The sequence below is a fragment of the Pristis pectinata genome, chromosome 1, assembly GCF_009764475.1.
Source record: "Pristis pectinata isolate sPriPec2 chromosome 1, sPriPec2.1.pri, whole genome shotgun sequence".
NCBI classification, from domain to species: domain Eukaryota; kingdom Metazoa; phylum Chordata; class Chondrichthyes; order Rhinopristiformes; family Pristidae; genus Pristis; species Pristis pectinata.
The window spans coordinates 81,745,741-81,773,005 of record NC_067405.1 but is presented as its reverse complement, the minus strand read 5'-3'; the positions used below and the strand labels follow the sequence as shown (position 1 = coordinate 81,773,005).

General features: G+C 45.5%; 2 protein-coding genes across 4 annotated transcripts in view; one reads left to right on the top strand and one right to left on the bottom strand.

The window, feature by feature from the left end:
• The window catches only part of LOC127578905 (synaptosomal-associated protein 23-like), a 33,289-nt gene extending 7,355 nt beyond the window's left edge, over positions 1–25,934 (bottom strand). Inside the window, exons 1-5 of one of the 3 annotated variants that reach the window (XM_052031461.1) lie at positions 25,879–25,934; positions 12,929–13,002; positions 11,737–11,778; positions 5,294–5,342; positions 4,780–4,897 (exon numbers count right to left, since the gene is read on the bottom strand). In XM_052031461.1, the coding sequence (XP_051887421.1) occupies positions 4,780–4,897; positions 5,294–5,342; positions 11,737–11,778; positions 12,929–13,002; positions 25,879–25,903 (308 nt within the window). In that variant the 5' untranslated portion in view covers positions 25,904–25,934. Of the gene's footprint in view, positions 1–4,779; positions 4,898–5,293; positions 5,343–11,736; positions 11,779–12,928; positions 13,003–24,417; positions 24,440–25,818; positions 25,838–25,878 lie in introns of those variants that run through there. The other 2 variants (XM_052031475.1, XM_052031469.1) reach the window with 2 other exon arrangements.
• Positions 25,935–25,979: 45 nt separating this feature from the next.
• Positions 25,980–27,265, top strand: part of LOC127570745 (zinc finger protein 106-like) — an 80,647-nt gene continuing 79,361 nt past the window's right edge. The window contains 1 exon segment of the mRNA XM_052016547.1: positions 25,980–26,090. The gene's annotated coding sequence lies outside the window, so the exon portion shown is untranslated.

Sequence of the window (27,265 nt, the reverse complement as noted above, 5' to 3'; positions counted from 1 at the left end):
TAAAAAAAAAGCACAACAGTTGATATCTGGAACTCGCTGCCAGGGGAGGTGGTGGAATCAGATACAATCACTACATTTAAGAGGCATTTGGACAGGTACTTAAATAGGCAAGTCTTAGAAGGATACAGACCTAATGCAGGCAAATGGAACTGGTGTAGATGGGCAGGAAGTCAGCATGGGCCTGTTTTTGTGCCGATATGACTATGAGGTAGTGTTGGGAATAGGGGTCTGTCTGAACAGAGAGGGGTTTTTGATTGGGGTTCTGGGGGTGGTGGTCAGGGAGAGGGTGTCTTTGAACGGGAAGGCTTCTAAATGGCCCTGAGAAAGAGGAGGGCCTGGGTATGGATGGTGGTGCTGAAGGCAGGACCAGGAAGCTTCATCTCTGGAAACAGCTCCACTGTTGCCAGGGAGAGGAATGGGATGAAGTTTTTGCAAAAGTGCAGGCAGGGGAATTGGGTGAGGTGGGGTAGAAGACACGTACTCTCCTCTGTCGGACACAGAATATGCAAAGCTGGAAGCTTAATTCACCTCCTATTTGTGAAGTCTTGGGCTGTCTCAGCATCCTTGGTTAAAGTTAAGCCAGTGGGACCTGAGGGGGGGGGAGGGGGGGCAGGGGAGGGGTGCTATGTGGAAACTCTGACCCTGCCTTTTCTGTCAGTTCTTCCAAGAAATATTCAGAAATGTTTTAAGGATGAAATGAGGACAGATCCTCAGGTTATGAATCTTTGCAATATTCTACCCAGAGGCAATGTGATGTTTGAGTACACCCGTCACAGAGCACTGATGGTCCTCCAGTCTGAACTCTCACATGGATGTACCTGACCAGGGCTGCAAGCTGCAGTGCTGGGAGCCTGGTGCAGATCCAGGCTGCAAGCTCCCATCACATCCAACTGCAATTACACAGTACACAGTCCATCAACACTAGAGCAGGTGTTACCAGTCCCCAGCAAAAGACAGCAGCAGGTTGCCCACACAGCAACATTGTGAGTGATGCCTCTCTATATATAACACTGCTTCCATTCCTTCTTGAGAATACACCCTGAAGACCCGGCGAGGTACTGGGAAATTTCATGCAGTAAGATTAGAGATAGATGATCAACCATTATCTTATAGTCTTTAGTCAAAGAGAACAAAAACAGGCCCTTCAGCACACCATGTTGTGCCAACCATCCAGTACCTATACTAATCCCACTTACCAGCATGCATCTGACTCTCCATCACAGAGCCATACAGCACAGAAACAGGCCCTTTGGCCCAACTAGTCCATGCCCCTCTAAGCTAATCCCATTTGCCCATGTTTGATCCATATCCCTCTAAATGTTTCCAATCCATGTACCTGTCCAAGTTCCTTTTAAATGTTGTTAATGTACTGGCAGTTCATTCCATATACTGACCACCCTCTGGGTGAAAAAGTTGCCCCTCTCAGCTTAAACCTATGCCCCCTAGTTCTTGATTCCTCAACCCTGGGAAAGAGACTGTGCGCATTCACCCTATCTATGCCCCTCATAATTTTATACATCTCTATAAGATTCTCCCTCATTCTCCTACGCTCCAATGAATAAAGTCCTAGCCTGTTCAATCCTTCTCTATAACTCAGTCCCTCGAGTCCCAGTAACATCCTCGTAAATCTTTTCTGCATTCTTTCTAGTTTAATGGCATCTTTCCTGAAATGATCAAAATTGAACAATATTCCAAATGCAGCCTCAGCAGCATCCTGTACAACTGCAACATAACATCCTAGTTTCTATATTCAATTCCCTAACTGATGAAGGATAGCATGCCAAAAGCCTTTTTCACCACCTTGTCTACCTGTGATTCCGCTTTCAGGGAACCATGTACTTGTATTCCTAGGTCCCTCTGTTCTACAACACCCCCCAAAGCTGTACCATTTACTGGGAAAGTTCTATCCTGATTTGTCTTCCCAAAATGCAACACCTTGCACTTAACTGAATCTGAATTAAACTGGACCAGAGTTGTGTACCACACTTGTACACAACTGTGGGACTAAGATATGAACAATGTTAACTGGCTTTTCACTATCTCCACCCAGCTTCAAGCCCCTCTCCAGTCTTGAGAAGTCGTTCACCTTGGCTACAGGTGTAATTGATATAGCTGGTGTTTCCTGCCACCAGTGCCCCCTTCCCTCCACATCTTGAGCACATCATCTGGTTCTGTACTGAGGTGATGCCCACACTGCCAAGGCCACCTGGCTCCCTCAGGTGGGTGTGGATACTGCTTGAAGATGAGCAAAAGTTCTGTCTGATGTTCTGTTAAATCTTCACCCTCAACCTAGAGCATCGTATTGCTGTTTACAGGAGACTGCTGTGCTTCCACGTGTCTGACACACAACTAGTTAATTGTCCACAAAGCCTTTGGGACATCCCTAAGATGTAAGTGGCATTACAGAAATGCTTACAGGGTCAGGATTGCAAGCCTTACACAAACAAACAGGTAGACACAGGCTCATGCAGCGTGCAGTTAAATGTATCACCTACTCAGTCCGAGGATAGCACAGGCTGATCCCAAATCGTCCATGTTTTCCAAGCCAGAATCCACTGTGTACATCACTGTCTGGCTCCCTTTCCACTCAGGATTACATTAGGGTTAATCTCCATCGAATGAAGCACAGAGAACAAAGGAGGCCGGGTGGAGGGGTGAGGAAAGAGTAAAAGAGACAGCAAGAAAATGAACTCAAAGAAGGCATTCTTAGTGCAGTGTTAGTGGGGAGTCTAGTGTTATAGGAAACAGTTCCTCTGGAGCTTCTGACTGTATTAACATCATCAGCTTGATTTGATTAGCTCGTCAATGCAGAGTGGGAGCAAAACATTGAGAAGACTGATCGTTGGAGAGCAGTTGAATGGTGATCAGCAGAAAGTGGTTAGTGCTGACATACAACACGCCCAAGAGCTCAATCCTCACACCTTGTGCTCAGCTCCTCACACATTAGCCACAGCTGCGCTCTGAGCTCCAACTGACCACACTCTCCAGCACTTGAAGTTGTTTTTTCCCCGCGTCACATTTGCATCGACCTTACATATTAAAACTGACATGAAGCAAATCCACTGGCAAGTACAGCATGGGTTGGATAGAGTACAGGCCATCCCCAGGTTATGAACACCTGACTTATTCACACCCAAGCACCATATTAAATTCAAAAGTATGATATATGTACATACATTTATTTCTGTGAATGGCAGAACTAGATTAGTCTCCCCACTTTTATCAGGCTTATGTGCTTTTGATGCCATTCATTACAATACTGTGGAGGCACGATCACCATATCAAAGGATTCTTGTGTAGTTACTGACTTTCGGACAAAATCGACTTATGGACATCTGTAAAACTGGAACCCATTCATTACCCGAGGACAGCCTGTAAACCCCTCCCTACACTGTTCCAACAGTAGTGTTATAAACCCACTAAAACACAATCTGTATCAAACTGCTTGATGCCCTTCTGGCTTATTCCAATGGTGGGACGTTGTTTAAATGGCATCAACCAGTGTCGTGTGTGGACAAATGGGGCAGCCTGGTGCATTTTGTCGGCTGAGCCTTAGTGCTGTCCTCAACTTCTAAATCAGAACTCTGTCACACTCTGGAGACAAGGCTGTACTCCCTGTGCAGCACAGCACAAGTGCTGTACTGTCACAGGCATGCAAAGTTAAACCAAGGGCTTAAAGGATTGTCCTTATGGGTGGATGGGCAGGACCCCACTGCATCATTTCACTCAAGAGTATCCCTTACTCTGGCCAATAATTACCTCCCAACATTATTAAAAATAGAAAAATCAAACAACTGCAGATGCTGGAAAACTGAAATAAAAGTAGAAAATGCTGGAAACACTCAGTAGGTAAGGCAGCATCTGGGGAAAGAGAAACAGTTAACATTTCAGATCTGACACCCCCCCCCCACCTTCATTAGAACTTGGAAAGGGAGAAAACAAGCAAGTTTTCAGTAGGAGAGAAGGTGGGGAAGTGATGGGTAGAACAAAGGGCATACCTGTGATAAGATGAGACCAAATGGGTTAACAGGTGTGGTTACAGACACATTGAGGTTCCTTGCCTGTGTAAAGTGTTGTTAAAAGTAACAATGTGGAACATGCCCAGCAGGTCAAACTACACAATGGACAAGAAAAACTGAGCCAAGGTAATGATGGTCAGAAATGGCCAGTTCTGATACAGACAGAAAGGGCAAGTTATCTTAAGTTGGAGAATTCAATATCAGGTCCTGCCCAGCCAGAAGGTGAGGTGTTCTTCCTCGAGCTAGGATTGGGCTTCAGTGAAGGAGGCCACAGACTAATAGGTCAGAGTGAGAGTGGGATGGGGAATTAAAGTGACACATGTTAGGTGAACGAGTATTGGTTGAGGGGAACTGGTTGGGCCTCTGTACACAGAAGTGGAGTGCCTTTAGATCATACCAATATGGAAAGGAGGTGTAGAGAAAGAGACTAGCTGCATTAACTCACCTGGCCTCACCGAGATAATCCCTTGGTTCTATCCATCCCTCCCTCCCTCACCTTCTCCCTTGCTGAAAACCAACTTGCTTTCCCTCTTTCTCAAGTCTGATGCAGGGTTATGGACCTGAACATTAACTGTTTCCTGACCTGCACTTTGTTTTTGTTAAAAGTAGATTCTGTAGTCAGCCTGTTTGTAGGAACTTGGTGTGGATGTGGCTGCTGGGCTTTCTACATAACAGCAGTGACTTGCTTGCAGTAACATCCTAAGAACAGTTGAGACGGGGCTGGCTGGAGCTATTCTCTGGAGGTGTACAGAACACATACCTGCTGCAGGGACACACACACAGGCCACAACACTTGCTGAGGTCAGTCAGGTTTTTCTCTGCTTCCTTCATGTCCTGGTTGATCTGATCCAACCCCTCGTCAATGCGCTTCAGTTGTTCTAAACAAAAGACAGCACACTGTCATAGCTCAGGTATTGTGTGGCTGCCCAGCTCCTGCCCACTTGTTTGCACCTGTATGAACACAGTAGGAGAGAGCCTCCCACCCTCCTAATGCAGTCTGATACTCGCCTCTCATCTATCAGGAATTGCCCATGCATCTTATGATCCTATCAAGGGGCACATTCTGCTCTTTCTCAGAAGGTTGGAAAACAAGCATGTACCCCCCCAATCTACCCACATCAGTCCCACTGCCCAATGGAAGCTTCCTGGGGGCTGCCACTGCACTGGCCAGGCTGCTGTTACCTCCTGCCCACCTTGCTCATCACCTTCTCTAGAGGGACCATCTCCCTCCCAGGGGCCACATCAATGTTTAGTACGAGGAGCAGTGCACTCACCTCCCTGTTCGTCCAGCATGATTAGGGTCTTACCACCAGCATCCCTGCTCTGTAAAGAAAGGACGAGTCAGTGTACTGACTGATCAACCTCAGGCCAGGCAGACACACTAACAATGAACTGGGCTACGTCAGTCATAGAAAGATCCACTCTCAGCCTGCCGAGCCTGTGCTGACCATCAACCACCTATTTTTACAATAATCCCACCCTAGGGCAGGCATAATAGTGTAGCGGTTAGCGTAACACTTTACAGCGCCAGCGACCCTGGTTCAAATCCAGCCACTGTCTGTAAGAAGTTTGTATGTTCTCCCCATGTCTGTGTGGGTTTCCTCCCATATTCTAAAGATGTACAGGTTAGGAAGTTGTGGGCATGCTATGTTGGCACCGGAAGCGTGGCAACACTTGTGGGCTGACCCCCAGAACACTCGACACAAAGATGCATTTCACTGTGTGTTTCAATGTACATGTGACTAATAAAGATATCTTAACCCATTTTATTCTCCCTACATTCCCATCAACTCCCCCAGATTCCACCATTCACCCTCACACTAGGGATAATTTACAGTGAACAATGAACCTACCAATCCACGTCTTTGGGAGGAAACTGGAGCACCTGGAGGAAACCCACGCAGTCACAGAGAGAACATGCAAACTCCACAAAGATAGCACCCGAGGTCAGGACTGCACCCAGCTCTCTGGAGCTGTGAGGCAGCGGCTCTACCAGCTGTGCCACTGTGCCTCCCGGAGCTCATTTTTCCTTAAACCACCAAAGTCAGAATTAACAAAACATTTCTTCTGCAGGCTGCCTGCTGCAGATGGAAGGTGAGAGCTCAAGGATCAGTCAGCACATCCCTGGCCACTCCTCACCACTCCCAATAGCCCAGCACTTATTCACATTGGGGTGTTTTTCCAAATCAGCAAATTAATCTCAAAGCCACCTGGTTGGCTGGAGGTGAAGCAAGTTAAACATTGTACCAGATCCCCCAGCTGCAATGCCCAACTATGTAAGTGTTCTTCCACATCCAACTTTTGCTCCTTCCTTTAGGTAATATTTACCTAATAAGCCCATGGGATTGAAAGAACAGTAGCAGCATGGGTACAATTTTTTTTTGACAGAAAGTGTGGTGAATGGTTATCTTTCAGACTCAGCATTTCCCAGGGAGCAGTATCAGTACCATTCCTCTTTGCCATCTATATTAATGGATTGGGTGCATGGGGAGTCCTTTCAGCTGATGTGTTGAAAGGAATGAGGAAACATCTCAGAGTTTTGAAAGAAGCTCCAGAGAGGTGGATGCCCCAGTTATCATCTTCCGAAGCTCTTTAGAGTCTGGAATTGTTCCAGTGAACTGGAGGGCAGGAAATGTGAGCCCACTATACAGGAAAGAAGCAAGAGAGAAAACCAGGAAGTGCTAACCTGTTAACCTAACATCAGTGGTAGTGACAATGCTGGAATGTGTAAATAGGTGTGTAATTACAGAACACCTTGAGCAGAATAGGACTAAGCAGTCAGCATGGGTATACAAAAGGGAAAATCTGATAACTAATCTGTGGTGTTATTCTGAGGATGTGATTGGTAGAATAGATGAGGAACCTCATTAACTTTAGGTTTATTCCAAAAACACTGGGAATGAGGGGGTTCAGTTACGTGGAGAGATGAGAGATGCTAGGGTTCTTGCTCTTAGAGCTGAGGGTAAAGGGATATTTAATAGAATTAAGTGAAATTGTGATAAATATAAACTTCCCAGTTTAAAGAGGGCCAGTAACACAAGAACACAGACTTTGCACTACAGTCAGCAGTAGAGGGATGGTAGGAATTCATTTTTGGATAAATACTTAGCAAGAAAATATTTACAGGTCTACAGGGAGTCAGATAGCTCTTTCAGAGATGCCTGACCTTGTCAAATGCAGAGTCAATGCCACACAGCACAGAAACAGGCCCTTCTTCCCACCACGTCAACTACACTACATGTCAACTGGGGTCATCTACACTAACCCCATTCACCAGCACTTGGTTTGTAGCCTTCTGTCCCTTGGTGATTCAAGTGCTTGTTTAGATACTTAAATGTTATGAGAGCCTCTGCTTCCACCACCCACCTAGGCAGTGCATTCCAGATTGCAACCTGATTTCACCATAAAATATTGAGAGAATTTTTGGAATTTGGTAAACAGACAGAACTGAGAAGGAAGTTTAAAGAAAGCATTTAATATTTAACTGTGGACACTTGCATTTATAATGGTAAAACTTCTTGAAAAAATAACAAGTAGCATTGAAAAAAATCTAGTGGCACAAGTACATGGCAAGAGCAGGTTTAAGACTCTTGTCTATTCGACAAGAACAATCACGATCAGCTCTGGCCCACTGTACTTCCACCCTCTCAAGCATTATGGACTATGCACATCAGAAGGCCAGAGTTTGACTAGTTTTTTTTATGCGGGAGAGAAAGCAGTCTATAGTGAGACTGGAGTAGTAAGGAACTCTTTCCAAGTTGATAATCAGTCAGCTCAGCAAATGCTGATTTGCACAGTGAAAACAGACCTATTCCAATGATTTAAGTTGCACAATTCCTCCCCATCCCATCATGCAGAAGATAAAAAAAAAGTCTGAAAGCATGTGCCACCAAGCTCAAGGACAGTTTCTGTCACGCTGTTATGATTATTGAATGGTCCCCTAGGAAGATAAACTGGACTCTTGACCTCACAATCTACCTCGTCATGGCCTTGCACCTCATTGTTTGCCTGCACTGCACTTTCTCTGTAACCGTACCACTTTATTCTGCATTCTGTTATTGTTTTCCCTTGTACTACCTCAATCTACTGATGTGATGGCATGATCTGTATGGATGGCATTCAAAACAAAGTTTTTCGCTGTACCTCCGTACATATGACAATAATAAATCAATTTAATTTACCAATTCTTCTCTGTGGGTTTGTATGAATTTGAGCACACTCTATGTTCTATTTATATGTTAAGTGTGAAATTGTTATGTTGTTTCACAAAGAGCTTTATCCTGTGAGTTTACTTTTGGGAAGTGATCAAGACATACAGGCTTAATGCAGGTGTTGCTTGTACTTGGGAACACATGCAAGATTACTGTTTGATACACTGGGGTTTTATTTAACACACTTAGTTCATGCCATTGAATGATGAGATATTTAATTATCAACTGCACAGGAAGAGGCCAATTAACCCAAATTAAATGTCAGTGTTTATGGAAGGAAGCCTTTGCCCATCCTATCAACATTTTTGTCCTTTCCTTTGTCAAATATATATCTAGCATCCCGTTTAATGCACCCATACATGTGCTTCAAACACCCACGTTCACATTCCATCTCGTCTGTTCTTCAGGGATTTCTCACTGGATAATCACTAAAATACCCAATATTAATGACCTGTGGTTTTGGATTCCTACGATTCTGATAAAGGAGAAATTTCTCGGCCAGGAGGATTGATAACTACAGATCAAAGTTAATCAGCAGAATCATCGGAAAGAGGAGATATTTATTGGAGTGCATTGTTATAATTAGATTATCTTATTATTGGGTTGTTTGAATGGATTGTGGAGGAGGCAACAATGCAGATTTACATCTAAATAATTAAATAATGATTTTATTTAATTTAGCCGTGGCAAGGTAGGAGTCGTAGTGTGAGTGTGCTGACATCTATTGGGATCTATGAAGACCACATCTGCTGTAAGTGCCTACAGCTCAAGGAACCCAGAGTTGAAGATTTGACACCGTGTTCTATAGGTTGTTGCACGTGGTGGAAAGGGTGAGCAGCTTCAAGTTCCTGGGTGTCAACATCTCGGAGGATCTACCTTGGGCCCAAAACATTGATGTAATCATGAAGAAGGCATGCCAGTGGCTCTATTTCATTAGGAGTTTGAGGAGATTTTGTACATCACCAAAGACCCTTACACATTTCTACAGATGTATGGTGGAGAGCATTCTGACTGGTTGTATCACTGGCTGGTATGGAGGCTCCAATGTGCAGGATCGAAAGAGGCTGCAGAGGGTTGTAGACTCAGCCAGCTCCATCATGGGCACACACACACCCCATTCCATCCCCCACCCCCCACTTTCATCAAGGACATCTTCAGGAGGCAGTGCCTCAAAACGGCAGCGTCCATCATTAAGGACTCACACCACCTGGGACATGCCCTCTTCACATTACTACCATCAGGGAGGAGGTACAGGAGCCTGAAGACCCACAATCAATGTTTCAGAAACAGCTCCTTCCCCTCTGCCATCAGATTTCTGAACGGTCCATGGACCCATGAACATGACCTCATTATTCCTCTTTTGCACTATTTTTGTAACTTATAGTGATCTTTTGTCTTTATATCTTGCACTGTACTGCTGCTGCAAAACAACAAATTTCATGACGTGTCCGTGATAATAAACCTGATTCTGAGAATGAACAAGGATGGAGCAGTGACAGAGAACAACAGAGTTAGGGGATAGATGTCCTTCTCCGCAGCTTCAAGCATGAGTCCTGAGGGGGGTGTTGCCTGCTGATGTCATCATGAAGGTTCAATTCACGGCGCACTGGCAGCAGTACTGTGGAGAGAGGGAGCTGTTCCACCAGTACAGGCTTCACTTGAACAATTCCAGACCAGTTTTCTAGTGAATTGAATAACTAGAGCAGTAAAAGCTTTGAACTAAGCAGTGGGAAGGTTCTGGAGAGGGGAAATTTATTTAGTTAGAGAATGGACAAGGACATGGCAGATGGAATATAAAATTGTCCACTTTGGTAGGAAAAATTTGGAAAGTATTTTCTGTTAAGAGATTAAGAGGTCTTCAGAGGTGCCTTTAAACAAGAGTCATGGAAAGTGATGCATGTACAGCAAGAATTTAGGAAGGCAGTTTATTGGCATTTATCAAAGAATTTGCGTGCAATAGATGTTGTACTCTGATTATACACAGTGCGCTGGGACAACATGTGGAACACTCAGTGTCCACAACTCATTGTCTACAACCAAAGGAACAATATAGATAGATGGATTGCAAAGGATCACTTAGTTGATTCTTGGGATGAGGCATTTTCCGATGAAGGAAAATTAGGCAGCTAGAGTCTATCTAGAGATTAATGCAAAGTGATGACGTACTGAATTCTGACTGGGCCTGAAGCTGATACAGGGATGATACTTAATTAGATTGGGGGTGGGTCCTCCAGAATCAGTAGTCAGTCTCTGCTATTCAAGATGGAGAAGAAATTTCTTCACATAGAAAGCAGCAAATTCCTTGGAATTCTTGGGCTGTTTGGATTCAGTCTGAGTACATTGAAGATTTTTGGGTATTAGGGGAATCAAGGGGATAATGGAGGTCAGTGACCCAGAGGCAGATCAGCTGTTTATTTAGTGGCACAGTAGGCACAGGGTCCAATGGCCTACTCCTGCCTCTATTCCCTTCAGAGAGTGCAGGCCCAGTCTGCTTAATCTCCTTAAAGGACAAACCCCCCCATCCCAGCCATCAATCTAGTGAACCTTTACTGCACTCACTCTATTGCAAATATACTCTTCCATAGGTAAAGCCTGTACACATACCAGAGCTTTATTTCTATAGGGCTCTTACTGCAGTTGTATAAAGGGTTGCCCACTTAAGACAAGAAAGAAGCAAAATGTTTCCACTCAGAGGGTTATAAGTCTTTGAAACAGTCTGCCTCAAAGGTCAGTGGAAGCAGGGTCTGAACATCTTTAGCTGGACACATGATAAGGGGTTGACAGGAATTAAATCACAATCCTACTAAATAGTAGAATAGGCCCGAGGGGCCATTCTTAATTTTTTAAAATTTTATTTACAGCGTGGTAACAGGCCCTTCCGGCCCAATGAGTCCGTGCCGCGCATCTTTAAACCCCAAATTAACCTACTTGTACGTCTTTGTAATGTGGGAGGAAACCGGAGCACCCGGAGGAAATCCACGCAGACACGGGAGAACGTACAAACTCCTTACAGACAGCGACGGGAATTGAACCCCGATCGCTGGCGCTGTAATAGCTTCGCTCTAACCGCTATGCTACTGTGCCGGCCTCCTGCTCTTAATTCATATGTGATAGAGAATACCTCCCAATAATGGGGGAGTTCAGAGCCACTCATGGAAGGGACAGAACAGCTTGTAAGAGGAATACCACTGCAGGTCTGTTGGACAGATTGTGTCCTGGATATCTCACGTAAGATGAGATATCTTTGGCCCTGGCGACCTATCTAGGTATCTCCATTAAGCTGCCATCATTACATTTCGTCTCATCAGTCAGTAATTTCACAACCCACCCTCTGGTACTCTTACGGTCACTGGAAGAAACTGCAGTAATCCTGCCTTCAATGCAGAGCTGCCTGTCCAAGTGAACTTGAATCAAGTGTCTGTTTCAGTACTGTAGGAAAGTCTGATGGTAGACCCAGTTTGCCTGCAATCATCAGTGCCCACTACAGGAAGATGTATTTACTGTACCTCCTCTGCCAACTGTAGCATCCTCCGGGTGCTCTCCAGGGACTGTGAACAGAAGCAGAAGTAGTCATGAACATGGCTCACCCTGCACAAAGCAACACTCCCCCTCCCCCCCAAAAGAAACAATATCTGCTGCTGACTCAGCACTGAATGTTTGGCCATCAGACTCTTCAAATTCCATTCACAACTCCACAGCAAATAGAGCAGCCCATACAGTAAGGCCTGCATACAGTGAGACCTAGACAACATTCAGGCATGGGCTGAAAAGAGGAAGGAACATTTGCACCACAGAAGTGCCAGACAGTGACCATCACAAGAGTGTCCAACCGCCCTATCCTTATCATTGGCCAAGTCCTCCCACCATCTACATCTAAGGGAAGTCACCACAGGTGAGGCTGGGTATCTTGCAGTGAGTAACTCACCCTACGACACCTTAAAACCTTTCACCACTTACAAGGTGCAAGTCAGGAGAACAATGGAACACTCTCCCATTTGCCTGGATGAGTGAAGTTCCAACAACCCTCAAGAAGCTCACCAACATCCAGGAAAAGCAGCCACTTAAATGCATGCATCACCCTAAACCTGTTCGCTTCCTCCACCACTGGCATATAGTGGCTGCAGCGTGCATCACCGACAGAATGCACTGCAGTTATTCGCCCAGGCTGACAATACTGCAAGCAGATTTTCACTTGGGATTCCCCTCCAACTATGACATTGTCCTGGTCCTTCTTCATTATGGGTCCACTCTGGAACTCCACTGTGGGGGCACCTTCATCAGAAGGACTGCAGCAGTTCATGAAGATGGCTCACCACCACCTTTTCAAGGGAGCTAGAAATGGGCAAGGCCAGAATTTATTGCCAGATATACCCAAATCCTGAAAATAAATCAATAAAATGAAATGAGCTTTACTGCTGGTAAGGACAAGCCAGAGCATCCACTCTTTATCCAGTGAATCCTGGTGAAAAGTATGTGTTTGGGGCAAGGTCTGTTGTGATGGAGAGTAAATAACCAGCTGTCATTCAGTTTGCTGTGGTATTCTGGGATGAAGACTTCCAATGAGGAGGGTTCCACAATCTTTCCCTGCCCTAGGGGCTCAAAAAGTGGGAATGCTTCAGGCAAAAGATAAATACGTTTTGTTCCTTCACAATTATTCAACAGTCAACTTCCAACTGAAATCCCACAGTTAGAACTCACCTCATCTGTCACCTGGTTAGCACGGAGTTGTAAATCTTGAGCAGACATTTCTGCCATGCTGATATGGTCCAAACCTGTCAAAGATAGAGGGTGAAACAAGATCAGACACAAACAGGTCTCTAATGTCTGGGAGAAGTTGTGCCATCACATCCACCTGTGCTGCCACTTTTAGGGATTCCTTGAACTTGTACACCAACGTCTACCTGTCCCCTACTATTCATGGTCCTCCCAAAATGCATCACCCTGCACTTAACAGGATTAAACTGCATTTGCCATTGCTCTGCCCATCTTACCTACTGATCAATATCATTATGTAGCCTGTGACTATCCTCCTATCAATAACACCAAACATTTTCACGCAAGGATCCCAGCACTGATGTGGCTTTCAATCACAAAACAACCCTCCACCATCACCCTCTGCCTCCTCTGGATCCAGTTTGTCAATGTACCCTGGATTCCAGGGGCTTTAACCTTTTAGGCCAGTCTCCCATGTGGGACCTTGCCAAAGTCTGAATCCCACCTAGTCTACATTAACCACACTGCCCTCATCAATACACTTTGTTATCTCTGAAAAATTCAAACAAATTGGTCGCAAAGGACCTCCCCTTAACAGCCATGCTGACCATCTCTGAATCACGACTTGGAAAGGCAGAGATGAACAAGAATTAAAGGCACCGACTTTCTGATGAGATATGAAACAGTCTGTCCCTCAGGTGGTATAAAAGATGGCATAACTATGAAAAACAAGTTGTTCCTGGTATCCAGGTTAACATTTATCTTTCACTAAAATCAGAGGTCAACTGACCACTGTTGGTGGGATCTTGCTGCATGTGAACTGGTCAATGTTTGCAACAGTGACTACACTTAAAGTACTTGATCAGTTGTCAAACACCACGGGACATTTGGCGATCAGAGAACACAGCAAGACTTCCTTCTTTTCCCTCCTTTAAATGAGAGCTCCATTTAAACTTAATCAGATTTGCCTAATTTGTGCCATCAAAGCCACGGGTTAGTGAATGAAAATCAAGCACACTGCAGATGTTAGAAATCTGAAAAAAAACCAGAAAATGATGAAACTTGGCAGGTCAGACAGCACCTGTGGAAAGAGAAACAGTCAACATTTCAGGTTCAAGACCATTCACCAGATCCAAGAAAGTTAGTGAACCCATGTTACTTCATTCTGTTGGTATCCTCTCTGCTTTGAATGACTGGGATCAGCTGCAAGCCCCTTGTCTATTTGTAATTATATCCAAAACTCACCATCTGACAGCAGTAGAAACTGGGGATGTCTACGAAACGGTTGCAGTGCACTATTAGATTTCATACATTACATACACCACAGAGATAGCCAGCACTTGCTACACAGTAAGCAGTCTTACTTCACTGAAAGACTATTATGTAGTTTATGGGAGCCTGAGAAACTTAAAAGTTTGAATTCCAACCTGCTGCATCAATGGACACCCCAAGAAATAGGCTGGAAGTGAGTAGGACATGTTGAAATTGAGTGACAACTCACTTTTAACTGTGCAGCAGATGGAAGTTATTTTGCTCTGGGCATGGGTGTGGCAGCAGGACTGGCAAATTGGTATGTCTGTGCCTGGCTGCACGGTATGTGCCTGACTACACATGGCTAGATGGTTAGGTAGAATTACATGGAGTCTGTACTATTGTTCCTGAACAGTCTCCACACACAGTTATTCATTTCATTCTATATGTCCTTCCATTCCTCTCTCCCTCAATGGACAGGCTCACTTGTTGCTTGCCACCTTTTGCCCTCTGCTGTCACAGCCAGTGTTCTGACTGACGAACACTCACAGACCTTGGCAAATCCCCAGAGTTTAGCAGTCTGCCTCATTAGTAAATCCCATACTGCTCTGACCTCATTGGCATGCACAGGAGGCCACAGTGCAGTACTGCATACACCATGGTTACTATAGACCTGATCTGCGTTGAGTAGATTATAAAAGCATGTTGTTCGTTGGTGCATAACCCATTGTAGGGTTCTGACACTCCATCAGCTGACCAAACCAGCAGGACATTTCTTAGATGATTAAAGACAAGTGATAATTTCAGCTGTTATACTCAAATTGTCTGATATGTGTAATGATACGTAGATCAAAGTGGGAATACACTACCTGTGTCATCATTGAGACATGCATTGGGTTATCATTTCTTGAGTAAAAAAAAACTGCAGATGCTGAAATCCAACACAGAAGAGTATGCTGGAAGTACTCAGGTCGGGCAGTGCCCATAGAGAGAAAAACCAGTCAACATTTTGGGGCAGGGACCCTATATCACAACCAGTGGAAGAAAGAAAGCAAGCAAGCACGTTTTATGTTGCAGAGAGGGGAGTGGGAGCAGACAGAGGGAATGCTTGTGATAGTGTGCAGACCAAAATTGGCAAGGTAACACTTTTACTTTGGAGACACAAGAGATTGTTGATGCTGGAATCTCAAGCAACAAAGGAAGTTCTGGAGGAACTTAGTGGGTCAGGCAGCATTTGTGCAGGGAAATGGACAGTTGACGTTTTGGTTTGAGACCCTGCCTTCCCCAGTCCAGATGAAGGGTCTCAATCCGAAACATTGAATGTCCATTTCCCTCCAAAGATGCTGTCTGGCCCAGAGTTCCTCCAGCTTTTTGTTTTCTGCAACACTATTACCTTTTTTGACCTGAAATGCTAACAGTTTCTGTCCTTACTGGACAGAATACAGATGTGTGGTTTCTTTCCATCATTCCTCCTGTTCAGTATTTTCTGTGTACTTTCACCAATATTCCAGTTTCTGGTATTAATGCAGAGTTTATTTCTTAATATTTCCTCTGCATTAACTTCCTCCTCTGCCTTCCCAAGTCCCAGTTTGAGCAGGAGACTGTGCACCACACCACACCCACCCACCACACCAACCCTCCCCCCTTCCCCCCCCCACGTCTCACTCAGCCAGAGGCCTCCCTTTGGCCCAACTCATCCATACCAAAGAAAGTGCCTTCCTGGGCTACTCTCATTTGCCTGCATTTGGCCTATATCCCTCTAAACCTTCCCAATCTGTGCTTGTCCAAATGTCTTAAATGTTGTCAATATACCACCTCTACCACTTCCTCTGGCAGCTTGTTCCATATAGCCACCACCCTCTGTGTAGAAAAATTTGCCCCTCAGGTCCCCTTTAAACCTTCTCCACTCACCTTGAGGATAATGGACTTCAACAAGATACAGTGGAATAGGCAGATATGTACCAGATGAACTTTAATGCTTAGAAATGTGAAGCGTTTTGGTAGGAAGAATGAGAATGTAAATATTTCTCCTCTCACCTTAAACCTGTGCCCTCTAGTTTTAGACCCCCCCTACCCTGAGAAAAGGACTGCGACCATCCACCTTAGCTCTGCCCCTCATCATTTTATAAACCTCTACAAGGTCATCTCCCAGCCTCCTACACTCCAGGGAAAACAGTCCCAGCCTATCCAGTCTCTCCTTATAACTCACAGCCTCCAGTTCCGTCAACATCCTTGATTCTTTTCTGCACCCTCTCTAGCTTAATCATATCAGCCTTTTTATTGCTTTGTTATCGACTGCCTTATCATCATGCACTCTCATTTTCGACTCCCTGCAGTGGAAACGTTTTCCCCTCATCTCCACTGTGGGATCATTTTAGTTTTAAAGAGATGTTTTTATCACCATGCAGGCTTTTCCCTTCTGTAGACTGGGGCTCTGGCTTGATACAAATAACAGAAAATGCAGGTCAGGCAACATCTGTGGAAAGACCATTGTTTTAGATCTGAGGTCCATTGTCAGAACCGCGAAAGAGAGAAAACAAGTTAGTTTAGGTACGAGAGAAGGTGGAACAAAGAACTTCTCTGATAGGATGAAACAAGGTGACCTAATGTGAAAACAAGGTGAACTGCAGTCAGTAGTTGAGGTTAGCTTAAGCTGCTTTGTCTGTGCAATGAGGCAGGCTGGACTACAGAGATAGAAAGAAAATGAAACAAAAACCGAGCCAACATGACAACAGACAGAAACAGCCAGTTCTGGTACAGACAGTGCGAGATACCTTAAGTTGGAAAATTTGATAGAGACATGAAGGCTGCAACATACCCATATGAAAGATCCACAAACTTGCATTGGGCCTCAGTGCAACAGTACAGGAGGTCACAGACTGATAGGTCAGAGTGGATGTTGGATGGGAAATTAAAGTGACAGGTAAAAGGAAGCTCAGAACTGTCCCAGTGATTTGAATGCAGGAGTTCCAAAAAAATGATCACCCAGTCTGTGTTTGGTTTCTCCAGTGTAGAGGAGACCACATAATGAATACTGAATGCAGTACACTAGACTGGAAGTATAAGTGAATCACCTGGAAAGATTGTTTGGGTCCCTGGGTGGTGGGAAGGGAAGAGGTGAGAGGACAAGGCTTGATTTGCCAGTGGTTGTAAGGGAAAATAGTCAGGAGCAGAAGAGCAGACCAGGGAGTTGCAAAGGGAGGAATCCCTTTGAAATGCTTGAAGTGGAGGAGAAGGCAAGATGTGTTTGGAAGTGGAATCTTGTTGGAGCTGGCAGAAATTCTAAATCATCCGTTGAATATGGAGGCTGATTGGGTAGAAGGCAAGGAGGAGGGACACCTCTGCTCTTGCTCTGTGCAGCAGGAAAGGAGGTGAGAGCAAAAGTGTGGGGAAAACATGGCTTACAGTCAAAGTCATACAGCATGGAAACAGGCCCTTCAGCCCAATTCATCCATGCCGACCAAGATTCTCATCTAAGCTAGTCCCATTTGGCCTATAAACCTTCTAAACCTTTCCTATCTATGTACCTGCGCATATACCTTTTAAATGTCGTTAATGCACCTGCCTCAACCACTTCCACTGGCTGCTCATTCCACATACCAACCACTCTCTGGGTGAAAAAGTTGCCCCTCAGGTTCCTATTAAAATCTCTCCCCTCTCACATTAAACCTATGCCCTCTAGTTCTTGATTCCCAAACCCTGGGAAAGAGACTGTGCGCATTCACCCTATATATGCCTCTCATGATTTTATACACCTCCATAAGATCACCCTTCATTCTCCTATGCTCCACTGAAAAAAGTCTCAACCTGCTCAACCTCTCTCCTTATCTCAACATACTCGTAAATCTCCTCTGCTCTCTTTCCAGCTTAATGGCATCTTTCTGATAGCAGGGTGACCAAAACTGAACACAATATTCCAAATGCGGCCTCACAATCTTGTGCAGCTGCAACATAACAGCCCAATTTCTGACTAATGAAAGCCAGGGTACCAAAAGCCTTCTTCATCACCGTCTACCTGTGACGCCACTTTCAACGCCACTTGTACTCCTAGGTCCCTCTGTTCTACACCACCACCCAGGGCCCTACTGTTCACTGTGAAAGTCCTACCCCAATTTGCCATTCCTCAGCCTACTTACCCAGGTGATCAAGAAATATTGAGGACCTTACACATCTCCTGCAGCTCCACACAAAGATGGCTACTTTGGTCTCTGAGGGGCCCTGTTCTCTCTCTAGCTACTCGTTTGCTCTTAATATACTTATAAAATCTCTTTGGATTCTCCTTAATCTCTTCTCTGCTAAAGCTATCTCATGGCCCCTTTTTGCCCTTCTGATTTTCTTCTTGAATGTACTCCTGCATCCCCAATACTCCTCCAAGGACTCACTTGATCCCAGCTGCCTGTACCTGACCCACACTTACTCCTTTTTCCTGGCTAGAACCTCAACATCCCTCATCATCCAGGGTTCCCTACTCCTGCCAGCCTTGCCCTTCACTCTAGCAGGAACATGCAGAAATTGAACTCTCAATATCTCAGTAAAGCAGCCAACATAATCAAAGACCCACCCACCCCGGACATTCTTTCTTTTCTCCGTTCCCATCAGGCAGAAGATACAAAAACCTGAAACACACACCATTAAGCTGAAGGACAACTTTCATCCCACTGTTCTAAGACTATTGAACTGTCCCCTAGTATGATAAGGTGGACTCTGGACCTCACAATCTACCTTGCATCTTATTGTCTGCCTGCACTGCACTTTCACTTTAACTGTAACGCTTTATTCTATATTGTTATTGTTTTCCCTTAAACTACTTCAATGCATTGTTGTAATAAAATGATCTGCATGTAAAACAGTTGTTCACTGTATCACAGTACGTGACAATAATAAACCAATTCAATTCACATTTAAAAGCCTCACTTGCCAGACGCCCTTTTGTCTGCAATCAACCTACTCCAATCAACTTTTGCAAGTTCCTGTCAAAATTTGCCTTGCCCCAATTTTGAACTTGAACCTGTGGATCAGATCGGTCCCTTTCCATAACTAATTTAAAACTAATAGAACTATGGTCACTGGTCCCAAAGTGCTCCCCCACTGACACCTCAGTAACTTGTCCTGCCCCATGTCCCAAGAGTAGGTCAAGCTTTGCACTCCCTCTAGTAGGGCCTTCAATATACTGCCTGATGAAACTTTCCTGAGAACATTTAACAAATTCCACCCCATCTAAGCCCTTAGCATGATGGCAGTCACAGTCTATATTAGAAAAGTTAAAATCCTCTATGACAATATTCTTGCAACTTTCTGCAATCTCCCTGTATATTTGTTCCTCTAATTCCTGTTGACAATTTGGGGGCCTATAGTACAACCCCAACAAGATGATCATCCCCTTATTTCTCAGCTGCACCCATAAAGCCTCACTGGATGATACTTCAGTAATTTCATCTCAAACTACTGCCATGATGTTCTCCTTAATCAGAAATGCAAATTCCCATCCTCTTTCCACCTCTATCCCACCTATAGCACCTGTATCCTGGAACATTTAGCTGCCAGGTCTGTCCCTCCCTTAGCCACGTTTCAGCAATGGCTATAATATCCCAGTCCCTTGTAGCTATACATGCCCTGAGTTCATCCACCTGACCTGTCAAACCTCCTGCTTTGAAATAAATGCAATTTTATCCAGCTCGTCACTTCCTGCCATACCGCTACCTGTCTTGTCTTACCGTCATTGAATTCTACCTCAACTTCTAGCCTCCCATCTGCCTCACTTCTGCTTTGGATCCCAATCTAGTTTAAACTCTCCCTGGTAGTACTAGCAAATCTGCTACCCATGGATGTTTGTGGCTAACCCATCCCCAAGTTGGAGATGGGGAGATCCAGGAAGGGAAGAGTCAGAGACAGACTATGTTAAGATGAGGGTAGGGTGGAAATTGGCATCAGAAGTAATGAAATGAGGGACAAGACTGACAGCTAAATGTTCCAGGATACAGATGCTATAGGTGGGATAGAGGTGGAGGAAAGAGAGGAGGGGAATTTGCATTTCTGATTAAGAACAACATCACGGCAGTTCTGTATGAGTGCAGGAAGCAGCAACATGCAGTCGATGTACTAGAAAGAGTGGTGGTGGATTGGGCCTGGGTCAGTATGAAACAAAGACTGTTCCTCATATTCCACAAAAAGACAGGTGTGGCATGGGCCCATGGGAGTGTCCACTGTTGTACCTTCGATCTGGAGAATGAGAATGGAGCTGGAGTTGTTCATGGTGAGTATGAGTTTCTGCCAGGTGAATGTGTATTGGTGAAGGGCACCTGACAGGGTCTCTGCTCTAGGAAGAAGTGGGGGGGGGCCCCCTCAGACTGTCCTGGTGTGTGGAATGGGATGTTGTGTAGAGAGATAATACATCCATGGTGAAGATCAACCAGTTAGCACCAGGGAATTACAAACTGTCAAGGTGGTGGAGGGGCATCCAAAATGTTACAGACATAAATGGGAAGGGAATGGACCAGGGAGAATGGTAGATGGAGACGCTCCTCCATGTCCTCCTGCAGCTCCCCGCACTTCCACGCCAGCATACTGCATTCAGTGCTCACAATGCGGCCTCTCTACTGGAGAAACCAAAATACAGACTGGGTAATCTCCTACACAAGACCCAAGGCAAGTTTGAGGAACAACACTTCATCTTCAACGTGGGTACATTGCAGCCTGCAGATCTCTCAGGAGTACAGAATTTTCCAACTTCAGGTAACTTGGTCTCTCTTTATCAGAGCTGGCCTTTTCTGCTTCTCATCATTTGGTTCAGTTTTGCCTTTCTTCTTTTTTTTGTATAGTCTGGTCCACTGGGCATGGCCCACAACCTCAGTAACACATTACACAAATAAAGCAACTTAGACTGATCATTACTGTCACATTAGTGCATCTGGTCTCACCCCAGAGATACCCCCCTCTCCACCTTCTCTGCTAACTACACTAACTTGTTTTCCTCCCATTTTTAGTTCTGATGAACAGTCTTGGACCCATTGATGCTGCCTGACCTGCTGAGTATTCTCAGTGTTTGCTTCCTTTATTTCAGATTGCCAGCATCTGAAGTTTATTTTGAATTTAACACCTTTCAAACTCTTTTCCTTCAGAAATGAACCCAACTGCTAAGTTTGCATTTTTTAAAGAACTCGCTAGGTTGACCTGTGTTACTGATTTGTATATTTATGACTCAGTGTAGCTGCAGACAAGAGCGATGGTATTTTGTTATTGTCACTTGTACTGAGGTACAGTGAAAAGCTTGTCTTACAAACTGATCGTACAACATATTTCTCATGTTGCCTAACCCAAGTCCTCATACAAAATTGTAAACAGGAAGAGCTCAGCTGCATGGGGCAGTACAATCAATCCAGAAACACTCATCCATTAGTAACTTAAATTTAGAATTATATACTGCATTGTACGCAATAAAGTCTTCAGAGCCATTTCACAACTGCTGCAGACACACACTACTTATGCTGTACTGCTCATCTCAGCCAGTTTCAACTTCAGGTAACTTGCTGAGAGAAGCCCAGAGCATCAATCTAAAACTAAAGCAGGCACCTCACAGCAATCAGTCAACCCAGCAACCCAGGCAGTTGCAGCTGTGTTTAAATATAGAGCAAGCTCCGCCCCCACTGCTCAAATATCCACAGAGCAGGTAAGAAGTAAAACTCCAGCTCTAAAGAACACGATTTATGAGTGGGCCATCCAGTGTTTCGATCCATACCATCCACCGAATCATGGCTGACTTTGGTAATTGGTTTATTATCATCACATGTACCAAGGTCCAATGAAAAACTTTGTTTCACATGCCATCCACACAGATCATTCCAAACACAGACTCTCACCAACTTTTATCGATGCACCATAGAAAGCATCCTATCTGGATGTATCACAGCTTGGTACGGCAACTGCTCTGCCCAGGACTGCAAGAAACTGCAGAGAGTTGTGGACACAGCCCAGTGAATCACGGGCACCAGCCTCCCTTCCTTGGAATCTGTCTTTACCCCTTGTTGTCTTGGTGAAGCAGCCAGCATAATCAAAGACGCCAACAACTCAGGACATTCTCTCTTCTCTCCTCTTCCATCGGGTAGGAGATACAGGAGCCTGAGGGCACATACCACCAGACTTAAGGACAGTTTCTACCCCACTGTGATAAATTGAACGGTTCCCTTATACAATGAGATGGACTATGACCTCACGATCTACCTTGTTGTGACCTTGCACTGCACTCTCTGTGGCTGTGACACTTTACTCTGTACTGTTATTGTTTTTACCCGTACTACATCAATGCATTCTGTACTAACTCAACGTAACTGCACTGTGTAATGAATTGACCTGTACGTTCAGTTTGTAAGACAAGCTTTTCACTCTACCTCAGTACAAGTGACAATAACAAACCAATACCAATATAGTGTTACAGAGAAAGTGCAAGCAGACAATAAGGTGCAAGGGCCATGATGAGGTAGACAGAAATGAAGAGTTCATCTTTATTTACAAGAGATCCATTCAAGAGTCTTATAACAGCAGGATAGAAGCCATCCTTGAGCCTGGTGGTGTGTGCTTTCAAGCTTTTGTACCTTCTGCCTGCTGGAATGGGGGAAGAAGACAGAATGACTGGGGTGGGAAGGGTCTTGAATTATGTTGGCTGCTTTCCCAATGCAGCAGGAAGTGTAGACAAAGTTAATGGAGGGGATGCTGGTTTTCATGATAGACTGGGCTGTGTTCACAACTCTGCAATTTCTTGGGCAGAGCATTTACCATACCAAGCTATGATGCATCCAGATAGGATGCTCTCTGTGGTGCATCTGCAAAAAAGTGGCAAGGGCCACCAGAGGCATGCCAAGTTTCCTTAGCCTTCTGAGGAAGTAGAGGGGCTGGTGTGCTTTCTTGGCCACAGTGGCTGGATCAGGACAAGCTATTAGTGATAATTACACCAAGGAGCTTAAAGCTCTCAACCAAATTCTTTGGTGTAGATTCCCTGTTCCAACCTTTGACCTCAACACCACTTTCCAGCATTTATGCATGTTAAGGAAATCAAGGGATACATATGGAAATCATTCAATTTGTTTTGAAGGAATTCAACAACTGAGCCTCCAAAGCCCTCAGCAAGAGAGAATTCCAAAGATTCACTACACTGTGTGAAGAAATTTCTTATTGGTCCAAAATGGCCTCCCTTTATTCTGAGCCCATGACACCTCATTTCAGAGTTATTGACAAACTTGGAAAGATGACAATTTGGTTTGGTCCCCTTGGCCAAGTCATTGAAATAAATGGTGTAAAGGTGGGATTGAAGCACTGATTCCTGGAGAAGCCCACCAGCTGATCTTCAACCTCAACACCACTTTCCAGCACCATCTCAGTTTGCCTTTGATTCCTCTAACATCCAGAAAGTTGCCAATTTCTGTTTCAAGCAAACTCAGTAACTGAGCTTCACAAAGAAAGTATTTGGTTATTCTCACTCTGCTTTCTGTCCCACAAAGCAATCTGAATCTCTGTCAGAATATTCACTGCAATTCCACAGACTCTGGCCCCATTGACCAACCTTACTGAAAGCCTTCTGAAATTCAGAGTACATTGGACACACTTTCCTCCCCATCTAGTCTTATCCTCAAAGAACTCCAGAAAATTAGTCACGCATGATTTTCCTTTTAGAAATCCACATTAACTGATTAATCCTATTTTTGTTTTCTCAGTGCTCTGTCATTATATCCTTCATTATAGAAGGATTCATTTCCCAACCATTGATGCTTGGCTGGTAGCTCCATCTTTGGGTAATATCCTATCAAGCTACAGAGCAAGTGTTCTCTATAGGGTCCTTTCAAACACTCTGGAGGAAAAGAACTGACAAAGGATGGGACAAAGAAAAGCAGACAAAAAGTACAGACAAAACCATGCCACACGAGATTGAGAAAATAATTTTACGTCAATAAAGAGAAAAACATTCAATGAAGAGAATCAGTGAACAAGTTTCAAAACCTGCAGAATGTACAAAAATGGAAACAATGAGAGAGCCTAAACTCCCACAGCACAAATTCATTTGGATTGCAGAAGTTGCTTAATACAGGGGGCATGCAAGAAGTCTATTGTGCCAGCTTTGGCACAGTGGTTCCATATTCATGCACATTAAAAAAGGTAGGGACAAAATCCAGCCTGACCCTTGCAGTTACAGAGTGAGCAATGTCATAGGTGTGTCCTCTTCTATGAAAATTTACCTGTTCCAAGTGCTCCTGTGGGACTAGAATAGTGATGCTGTCCGATATACCCTCTTCCTTCAACTGAAGATCAGCTAGAGTACAGTGCAATGACCATGAAGCAACACACACATTCCAGCTTGGAATCCTATTACAGACACGTACACAAGCAAACCCATATCCTATATTCAAGTGAACACTGGGAATCTTCACATTTACATGGAGAGCTGTATCAAAAAGGTTAAAAACCACAAACCATTTTAACCAAGTCTGCCCTGACTCTTTACTAGAATGACACAAAATTAACACATTAAAAATTAACATCTTTCCCTGTGGCTCTGTATTTTTCTGTAGTGTGTTACCATTTCAAATTCACACATTCTGTGGGTCCACTTGGTAGCAACAGATTGCAGGTTCAAGTCCCAATCTAGGAATAATTGAGGCTGCCAGTTAAAAGTGCCACGTTTCACATAAAAGGGCCACATGTCCCTATACAACTTAAGGTGATGTGAAACATTGCAGAGTTCAACTGCAGGAAAAGTAGAATTATCACGGCTATCAAGGCTTGTGTTTACCCTTCAACAATATCACATTATTGTGGCAGCTTGCAACATACATATTAGCTGCTGCTTTTCACTTCGTGCACTTCCAAGCCATCCCTGGAGTGGGGTGAGACTGCACATCACAGGTAGGCTCCATAATGCCTCCCTGGGTGGGAGTGGAGAAATCATCCCCATTCATAGGCTAATCTGCAGCTGTTCAGGTGTGAAATCAATGAGCTCTCCAGCAAAAACAAAGTTCAACAGAGACAGTATCAGGGAAGGAGCTATGAACTGTCACACTGCTACCAAGCAATCAATATTTTACATGTTTGATTTTACTTCAGCAAGGAAAGACTTTGTGAAGAAAAAACTATGCCCATTTCCAGGTTTGCCAATGAGGAAATTTACCTCGGTAGATGTTATATAAAGTACACCAAAACAGGTTTTAAAAAAATACCCGATATCCACTCCCTTTACAGCTACAACCCAGGATCTCTCTAATGCAGTCGAAAGACTCTTTCAAACCAGTTTCATTTCTAATCTTTAGAATAACCTTTGTATATACAGACCCCTGACATGAGAGCTCCAGGGCTCTGTGTATTCACCAGGTTATTCCTATAAACCCCTGGAGATAATTCCGAACATCCTAGAGGTTGCTCCAGTCACCCCTTCCCCCCAACTTCCTCCTCCTCCAGTGCCACCTCCCTCGCCTCATCTCCCTCCGACTCCCTCCAGTACAACCTCCCCGTCCTTCTCGCCACTTCCAGCTCAACTCCCCTACCTCTACCCACTCGCACGCACCCTCCTCTCCCCTCTTTCCTCAGTAATATTTCTACTGCCCTCGCTCGGTCCCGTCTCTCCCGCCGGGTCTCCAACACACCTCACACCTCAGCCTTCACCCCTCTCCAGCCCCCACCGACCACACCCGCCCCACACTCACCGATCGGCTGAACCTCCTCACGCATGCACGTCACCACCACGTGACGTCAGTTCCGCGGGAGGACACTGCGCACGCGCCAGTTTTCCCAACCAACGGCGCATGCGCCGTTACGTCGCGCCCCTGGCTTCTCCCATGATCCCATGCGCGGCAGCAACATGATGGCGCGGGTTGGGTGAGAGTGGGGCCCTGGCCGGCGGGAAGGCCGATTCATGGTGAGTGGTTGTGGGCGGTCAGACCCCCTATGCCCCCGCCAACTGCCTTCCCCCCCATCCACTCCCTTCTTTCCATTTCCCTCCCCATCCCCCCATCTCCCCTACCTCCCTCCGTCTCCCCCTACCTCCCTCCGTCTCCCCCTCCTCCTCCTCCTCCCCCCTCCCCCTCCTCCTCCCCCCTCCCCCTCCTCCTCCTCCCCCTCCTCCTCCCCCCTCCCCTCCCCCTCCTCCCCCCTCCTCCCCCCTCCTCCCCCCCTCCTTCCCCCCTCCTCCCCCCTCCTCCCTCCTCCCCCCTCCCCCCCTCCCCCCTCCCCCCCTCCCCCCTCCCCCCCCCTCCCCCCTCCCCCCCCTCCCCCCTCCCCCCTCCTCCCCCCTCCTCCCCCTCCCCCCTCCTCCCCCTCCCCCCTCCCCCCTCCCCCCCCTCCTCCCCCCTCCCCCCCCTCCTCCCCCCTCCCCCCCCCTCATCCCCCCCTCCCCTCATCCCCCCTCATCCCCCCCCTCCCCTCATCCCCCCCCTCATCCCCCCCTCCCCTCATCCCCCCCTCACCTCATCCCCCCCCTCATCCCCCCCTCATCCCCCTCCCATCCCCCTCCCATCCCCCCCTCATCCCCCTCCCATCCCCCCCTCATCCCCCCCTCATCCCCCTCATCTCCCCTCCTCATCTCCACTCCTCATCTCCCCCCCTCATCTCCCCCTCCTCATCCCCCCCATCTCCCATTTTCCCTCATGTTCCTTATTTTCATATCACCTAAATTTGTAGAATAATTGCAATTGATCTCTGATTCAGAGGCAGTACAAGTGGTTGGTCAGAGAAGATTTCTAGCCTGTTCTTAGTTTGGAGCCTCGCAGATGGATCAGTTGTTGGGAAATTACAAGTTGTTGTCGTAGGAGCCAGACCATAGAACAATACAGCACAATACAGGCCCTTCGGCCCACCGTGTTGTGCCGACCTTTAAACCACACCTAAGACTATCTAACCCCTTCCTCCCACATATCCCCCATTTTAAATTCCTCCATGTGCTTATCTAACAATCTCTTGAACTTGAACAACGTACCTGCCTCCACCACTACCCCAGGCAGTGCATTTGCATGCACCAACCACTCTCTGGGTAAAAAACCTCCCTCTGATATCTCCCTTCAACTTCCCAACCATTACTTTAAAGCTATGCCCTCT